The 8,225-nt window shown below is 41.4% G+C and overlaps 1 protein-coding gene across 2 annotated transcripts; it reads right to left on the bottom strand.

The window, feature by feature from the left end:
- Positions 1–1,812: 1,812 nt before the first annotated feature.
- Positions 1,813–6,523, bottom strand: GDE1 (glycerophosphodiester phosphodiesterase 1). Of its 2 annotated transcripts, XM_019472664.1 has the most exons (5): positions 6,352–6,523; positions 4,969–5,074; positions 4,098–4,190; positions 3,247–3,458; positions 1,813–2,863 (listed from the first exon to the last, which is right to left on the bottom strand). In XM_019472664.1, exons 1-5 carry the CDS (start codon positions 6,456–6,458, stop codon positions 2,716–2,718), a joined length of 666 nt encoding a protein of 221 aa, XP_019328209.1. In that variant the 5' UTR covers positions 6,459–6,523; the 3' UTR covers positions 1,813–2,715. The 2 variants fall into 2 exon arrangements, with proteins under 2 accessions (XP_019328209.1, XP_019328210.1); XM_019472665.1 differs by lacking the exon at positions 4,098–4,190.
- Positions 6,524–8,225: the final 1,702 nt, after the last annotated feature.

Below are 8,225 nucleotides of genomic sequence, written 5' to 3'. Positions count from 1 at the left end.
TTAGTCAAATAAAAATAGAAGGAAATTAAAGTGCAGTTGTTCTTAATGACCGAGACCTTGTAATGGCTGCAAAGTAACTTGTGTGAACCAGGTTAAGCTTCTATTCCATTTTCACTTTTCTGAGCCATTTTTACAGTTTATGACAGTCACTCAAAACCAGCTTTGATGTCAAAGGTTATCAGAACTCTTTTTTTAAGACTACTTATCAAAATTCTCATCTGTGTAAAACCACTGCTTGTAAACAAAAAATTTACGACATATCTCTTCCCCATAAAGGATAGATTGGAAGTAATGCAGTTGAGGTTTTTTTTAATCATATGTGACTTTGAGACACTTGATGCAGCTTCTTTTTATTCAGAGCCATAACTTTGCCATGATGATAATGGGTTTTTTTAGCCCATTTTCTACTACTGCCTGGTTTATTCTTCCCTTGTTGCTTTGGACATAAAAATGCCTTAGGAAAGAGGCACATCTTTGCCTCCTGCTCATAATTTAGGTTAAAGACAACCCAAAAACAGCTACCACAGGTACAGAAGAAAGGACAAAGTTTACACACAATGCGAGATCAGAGGTTCAGTTTTGTTACGGTTTTCTGCATGTATAGCTGTGGAGTCTGGCTGCCAATATTGAATATGGGCCTAGCATTCACAGGAGGATGGTGACTCAATAGTGCCACCAACTTGAGCAGCAACAAAAGCGGACCTTTGGAGCAACGTTGATTTGCTCTCCCGCTGGCCGCTCGGGGAGCACCTGTAGATCACAGCAGTAAGGGTAGAGGCTACAGCACTCATGAAATGGCGGGGCAGAAGCTGCTTGAGGGTGTAACGTACACATGCTATAGGATGTGCACCAGAAGATGGAGGTCGTTGGTTCTGCAGTACAAGGTGGATGGGTGACATGAACTGAAGGGGCTCTCATAATCCTGACAGGAAAAACCACCCCTTGCTCCTACATTTCTTTGTGCTTAAATATAGTTCAAGTTACAAGCAAAAAATCCATCACCCCCTGCAGAAGGCAGCATTAATCTGCCGCTAGTTCAGAAGTTTAGATGTACCTTAATTGGGACAATTGTGTAGCTCTTTCCACTGATGACTGATTTTTTTTTAATTACCTTTTGCCTCTTTTATAGCAATTTTTTTTTAAATCTCAGTTGGCTCTGTGCATGAGAACTAACTCTAACTATCCAGAATGTTTATATCCAAAGCAACGTACTAAACTGTGCCACCGATCCTTGCACTCTGCTGTTCCACTGCTGGTAAGCGCAGCTTTCCCCTCGGACGTGGTAAGCGATCACCCGGCGTACAGTGCAGCACATCAGCTGAAACAGCAACGCCCAAACAAGGAAACAATGAATTCAACAACACTGAAGTTCAGACTGCACGTATAGCAATGTGTACGTTTGACTAAGGTATCTTGGGAGATTATGCCTGAATAACCTGCAGCAGGTAACCAATCCATCAGTTAAGTGTTCAAATTCCTCATCTCTGTTGAAATTGGTATCACATTCTTCTGAAACGGAATTATTAAACTCAGCAATTCCATGTGTTTCCCATTAAGAAAAGGTGGTCTAATTTATGTTAGGGCTGGCTCCACAGGAGTTTTCTGCTCTTGCTAGTCACTGACAGCCTTCTCTAACAACCAGCTCCTTCCAGAGCAGAGCCAGAATTGTTCATGGCACATTGATGGTAGCTGTGATGAGAACACCTGGGGGTTTTACTGGTTAGAAAAAAGAGCAAGCAACCTGCACTAATTTTGACATTTTACATCCATCTACTGCTGCACAGCTGATAAAGAATAACCGTACCCACGAGCTATCAGATACTTGTTTATTGTAACCGCAGACTCTTTTCATTTCAAGTTAAATCTGGATTACAGTTTCCCACGTATCCTTGTGAGTGCCCTTCAGTCATGCAAACAATAAGCAAAGTAAAAAGACGTTTCAGCTCTACTTGTTCTACCACCACCAGCACTCAATATATAGCTTTCTTTTAAAAATAAATACATTCGTGTGCTGTGTCATTAGAAGACATAATCTTCTATCCTCCCTTGGTTCTTTTAAAAAGTCTGGAAGAGAAGAAGATGCTCAAGTTTTATTCATTAATTCTCATAGTCTTCACATTGAACACGGGAAGTCGGCTTTCTTTGCCTGGTCAAGGTGCAGCACAGCCGTCTTTCCATGCAGTAGGAGGGAAACATACTCACCCTCTGTCTCGGCACCATTATTTTCAGGTTCTGTTTTGGGAATGGTAATGTAGATGTTTTTAAGATGCCTTAAATCAACATCAAATTATTATACAGTCGTAGAACAGACTGTTTAAACTACTAAAATCAAGGTACGATTTTAAATTTTGCCACCAAAAATTGCAGATATGACTTCATAACCAAGATTTAAACAAAGCAGAGAATTATAAAGCAGCCTGCACATACAGCGTATTGCCCAGTTAGCTTGTCAAAACCGATCCTTTTACAGTACAGTGCGATCGCCTCAGCCTACAAATGGCTGTACCTCAGCTTCGTCCAGTGTTGCAACAGAGGCTTTTTCTGCATTTGAGATCCAACCATACAGCAGAAGCGAACTACTGCTCTTCCTTTTCCCAGCACTATCGTTAGCAGTCCTGTCTGCACCAGTGGATACCCTCTCGATGGTGAATTCAGTAATTCACTGCCCGAGTAAGACAGTTTATTTAGGTCGGTGAGTGTCTACAAAGCACAGGTCTAGTAATGAGGATCACAGTCTTCCACCAAGCTGTCGGTGATGTAGCTGGATTCAAGGACGCTTTCGTAGTAGCTTTTTTCTGCAAATGTGTTCACGGTCCAGGCAACCACTTCAATTCCTTTTGAAGACCAGTGCCTCACATACTCTCTGCAAGGAACAAAGACACCGTAAGAGGAAGGCTGACTACCATATTTAAGGCAGACAGTTCTGAGGCTACAACTGAGTTTTAGGCTTACATCAGTATCGCATCAAGAACAACAGCGCGTCATCTTTTGGTGTTTTATTACTGTAAACAGGCAAAAGCAACAGTTTTCTTCCCCTTTGAGATTAAACTTAGGATCTAACATAAAAATACAGAGTGAAAAGAGAGGCTTAAAATAATAAAATAGCATGCGGTAAAGAAACTATCTAAACAACCTTACACAACACTAAATGGAACGTATTGATTAACATATACTATGTTAACTCCACCCTCATATACTAATAGAATTATATTGCCTCCCGATACATTAGCAAGCTTTAACACTTACTGAGAAACAAAATTTTTCTGTATGAGGAAAGCTGAAACCCCACACAATCGCCACAAGAAACTGTGTATGCTCCAATCTAGAATGACATCCATCATCATATACAAATAAAGTTTCCAGGAGGAATTGAAACGGGGTGTCCCATCTCCAAAATGACTCAGATGCCAAGGCCTGTGTGTTAGTGCTGTTACAACATTTGTGTCAGCTTGTCTCATCTGGAAGATCAAGGAGATCATACAAAAAAAAAAAAAGGAGATTCATACAAAAGCAATATAAATTGGGAGAGGTTAGATACGAAGCGCTAGCTTGCATTTGCAGCTCTACCGGAATCCTTCTCCCCCTCCCGCCCAGACCCTTTTGTAACTCTTTTACGAAGCTGTTTATGAGATTTTACTGTTTTTTCTTTAAAACATACTGAATAAGCAACTGTTCTTATGTTAAAAAAATTGCGTAACAGTCAGGCAATGGAATAAAATACATAGTAAATGGACTTGGCAATGAGAATTAGGAAACAGTTTTAAGAATAGTTTACATTTACACCAAAATATGAGGCTTATTTAACAGGGACCTTGCACACAGATACCTGGCCATATGCCAACTGTAAGAGCGACGCACTTTTTTCTACATAGGTTTCAGAATGGAGGGAATTGCTGTAGATTCATATGTGCGTCTAATGAGTGCAGAGTGATCTAATAAGATTATGCAGGAGACTTATGATTTATGCTTTTTTTTTTTTTTAAAGGCCTTGGCAATTTTAACAACCCAAAAGTAATCTGGAACTGGGAGTTGTATATCTTATTTAAATTCCCAGGCAGAACCAAAAAAATCCAGAATAAACTTTTAGGAAACATCACCTTATAAACAACGTCTGGCATGAAAGAACAGACTACGCTGTCGTTATACAAACGCGGAAATTCCAGGTAGAGTTGTTTTAGGGCGTCAACTGCCTGCCAATTAGAGATACACACAGATGTTATCTTTACACATATGCTTATATTTACTTTATACTGCAAAGTTATTTTAGAATAAAGCCCTTCAAAAATACTTTCCTGTTTTGCGTAACAAGATTGAAATGGAAAGGGGGGAGAAGAAAAACAGCATCCTGTTTATACCATTAACACAGAAATGACATTTTGGGGTTTTTTTGCAACAAAAGTCCTTTTCATGATTCTGTTTACAGCAATGAGTAGCATTCTCAGTGCTTGAAATACCCTTAAATATATTGTGGATAAAATTCTGAAGTACTACCTAGGGTTTAGTTCAAGCGGAAAAAATAATTTGTTTCTATATTTTGCTATGCTAAAGAAAAAATTATCCTAATTTGCATAAAATGTTAATGATTGATCACCTGTATCTCCCTTCAGTAATGCAAATTATAGACAAGCAGGATCCTTAGTTTGAGGCTGGAGATGAGACACTAGCTCCCCTCAGCACAGGCAGGGAATTCACTTTGCTTTGTTTCATGATGGTGCTGTGAGCTGAACTCAACACTCACACAATTCTCATGCTAATTTTAAGTTGCAGCTTCCTAGGACAATGGAATAGGACAAGGGAACATGTTGTCTTTGCTTTGACAGCCCAACTTTGGATGACACAAATAGACTCAATCTCACTCATATTAGAGAGGGGACTGTACCACACATATCAGTTCGAGACCAACAAAAAAAGCAGGTTAGAAACCCAAAGAAAGGGTGAAGGAAGGTGTCTCAGTACAGTAAGCGGTACCTGATTTGCATGGCCTTTGACATCGAAGTAGATTATAAGATTGTGATGCATAGACTCCACAACAGCTTCTCTCAGAGTTGGTACCTTTTCACCTTGGAATTTGCTCCTGTAGAAACAGAGAACTCCTCACTGGAATGCAGTCAAGATACATGCATGCATACACACGGGCACACACATCCCCAACTACACAGAGCTGTTTCCTAGGCATTCCTAAACATAGTTTGCTGGTACACTAGTATTAGAGGTGGGATCAAGCACCACTAGCAATGGCAGCGGTGGCTCTCTCACCCAGTAAAAGGCTGCACGTGTAGAGGGATATGTGCACATCTCCTTTTCCCCCAGAATCCCACCAGACAATTATATACTTCCAAATTCAAGGTCTAATCCAATGCTCACTGACCCCGTGTCCCACACCGAAACACTAACCACAGTTCTTCACCTCCTTCCTCAACTACCACAAACATGCATCCAGTCCCAACTGCTGACCACCTATCCACCCACTTCATCCTGCTTTGACTGCGCTCCCTAACCCTGAGCCAGAAACGCAGATCCTGGCAGAATAAGCAAGACAAGCTGAGGATGCAGGAGAAGCAGCTTCACACACCAATAAATTGTTCCTGATAAGGCGACAGTGAACAAGAGCTGACCAGCGGTAACTGCCTATGTGGAAGTTCTCACTGTGTGGTTGAGGTGATCACCTTTCCAGTAACAGATGGGGAAGACGCTACTTGTACCACAGGCTCACTGGTGGTACATTTACAAGAGTCTGGAAATCCCTAATGCGGTGTCTCAGGAGCACACACTAAAAGTTCTTCCTCTAAAATGGATTCACTTATGATACCGTAGAAGTTGCATTGTCATCAAAATTGGATACCACTGGAAAGGACCTAATCAGCCACTGGGGTCACAGCTCCTACCTGAGACTACCCAGGAAATCTGTCTAGCTCCTTTTCAACAGTATAATCCTGATGTTTGGAATCCCCAACGTGCAATCAGTCAAGAAATATACATGAATAAAATGAGTTTTAGAAGTAATTACTCAAGCCAATTTTGACGTATAGTGAAACTCCCAGTATCTTTAGTGTCCTGCTGTCAATTTAGGGGAAGCTTATGTAGAGATTAACCTGTTTCACATTAGACGCCTATGGATTTTGTCCTTGAAAGCCAGTCATCTTGACTCTGCTTCACTGTTCCTATTGCAAGGATGGGTAAGGAGATACGGTCTCATACATTTCTAAAATCCAATGAGAAGTAACATATAGGACTAAGTTTTAAATTTACAAAAGTTTTCATCAGTGACAGATCAAATTATTAATTTTGTTTATCAAGAATGTTTTTTTCACTGTTGAAACAGTAGTTTCAGAATAGCAATAGTTCATTTACCATAGCCTATGTTTTACAGATGGATTAAGCCTCCTAACTTCATCAAAAGTCAAGTCACACAATCTTCCAGACCCATCAGTTGTCCTTTCTACTGTTTCATCATGCATTAGAATGGGAACACCGTCTGCAGTAAATTCAAGATCCAGCTCAACACCCGTTGCTCCATTCTCAGCTGCCTTAAAAAAAAAAAAAAAAAAGTCACATACACAACAGAAGAGACAGCTTTATAGATTTAATATAGGTACAGCTATAATTAGTTTGTATTCTGGTAAAAAATCATAAACTATTAGTGTTCTTTTCAGTAAGCTTGATCTGCAGAACAAAGTAGGTTTTATCCAAGTTATCGTAAGAACCATTCATAGAGCAACTGAAAGCGTATAATCTATTTTACAGATAAAACCATAGTGATAATGTCTCGGTCTTGGGATTGGGACTGTTTCAGGATAAAAATGCAGAAAAGAATCCTGCTCTCTCCTTCTGGTTCAATAACTCCTGAGTCCTCAAGTTATGTTACTTTCTAAAAGAAAAGGGAAACAAATGCCTATGGTTTAGATAATTTATAGATTAACATTTAGAAGCCAGAATTAGAGCAGGCCATCAGAGCATAAAGTCTTTGCTTGCACAAGAAAAAGCTTTACGGAACACAGGTGCAATATTTCCTTTAAGAGTCAGATTCACCATTCATGTGCAGTACGGTTGATCCACCACATGCAGTAGATACAAAACTTCCCAGAAGCACCACTTACCATCCTTTTACTGAATAGTAGACGTATGTAGGCAAATCACTGTTCCTATCAGAGGAATCCCCATATCAGAGAGCAATAAGCAGCTGGGCTGCCTTAGAACATTTCATACGTCCTGCTCCTGCCCTGGCTCTTTCCCAGGAACTCCTCAGAAAAGCACCTGAGTGAACTGCATACAAGATGAATTGTTCTGAAGGCCAAATGCTCTCCTGGGAAAATGGCCAATGCACTAGAAAGACAAACACCAGGTATGCACTAGAGGTTTCTGCCAAGTAAGGATCTCTATTGTGCAGCTTCAGAATTTATCAGAAGAGCCCTACCTCACCCAAAGGTAAGAAACCATCAGAGCAGCAACTTATCATCACAGATACACTACATTTGAGAGACTACTAATCACGATTTCAGATGATTCTCAGAAACAGATTTTGAACCCTGGCTGCACCACGATGCCTCGCAGATGAGGCAGCAGTAAGTTTCATGGCAGGGCTGTACACAGTGAAGTTCTCACAATATCAGATTTTTCTATAACTGGATTCTCATTACAGATCTTCAAGGCTTAAAAAGCAAACATCCTGTTACTAAGTTGCTGTGCGCTCTCTATAGTCTGTTGCAACGTCAGCAAAATACAGTATTTCATTGTTGCTACACTGCTAAAATACCCATCAGCACCAAGAATATAACAAAGTTCCCACAAGACTCAGATCTGATCAAACTGTTCTGAATCCGCCTGGGGATGAAGGACTGACAAGCCATACAGCTTGCTGCAGCAAGTCGGAAGAAGCTGGACTTATTCGGGGTGATGAGGGCTTGGTGCTTGCTGAAAAGGCAGATTATCAAACATAACCCAAGGCTTGTACTACTGCCCGCCGATTTCAGTCTCTCACCCACCAGACCGATGGGGGGCCGGGCTCCCCGAGGCTCGCTCTTTCTCTACAGAGCATTCGGCAGCTTTGCCTCACACTTCTAACCTCGTCCCAGGCCCTGCACGTCCCTTATCGGCCGGGCACGTTAAACGCGCTTCCAGCGCCCCCCGCGGCACGGCCGCCTCGCCGGGCCGGGCCGGGGGAGGAGGGGCTCGGGGAGCGGCGGCGGGCACACTACAGCGAGGCTCCGCCGTGCTGACCTGTCGGA

The sequence above is a fragment of the Aptenodytes forsteri genome, unplaced genomic scaffold, assembly GCF_000699145.1.
Source record: "Aptenodytes forsteri isolate BGI_AS27 unplaced genomic scaffold, ASM69914v1 Scaffold84, whole genome shotgun sequence".
Classification (NCBI taxonomy): Eukaryota; Metazoa; Chordata; class Aves; order Sphenisciformes; family Spheniscidae; genus Aptenodytes; species Aptenodytes forsteri.
This window is presented reverse-complemented; position numbering and strand designations above follow the sequence as displayed.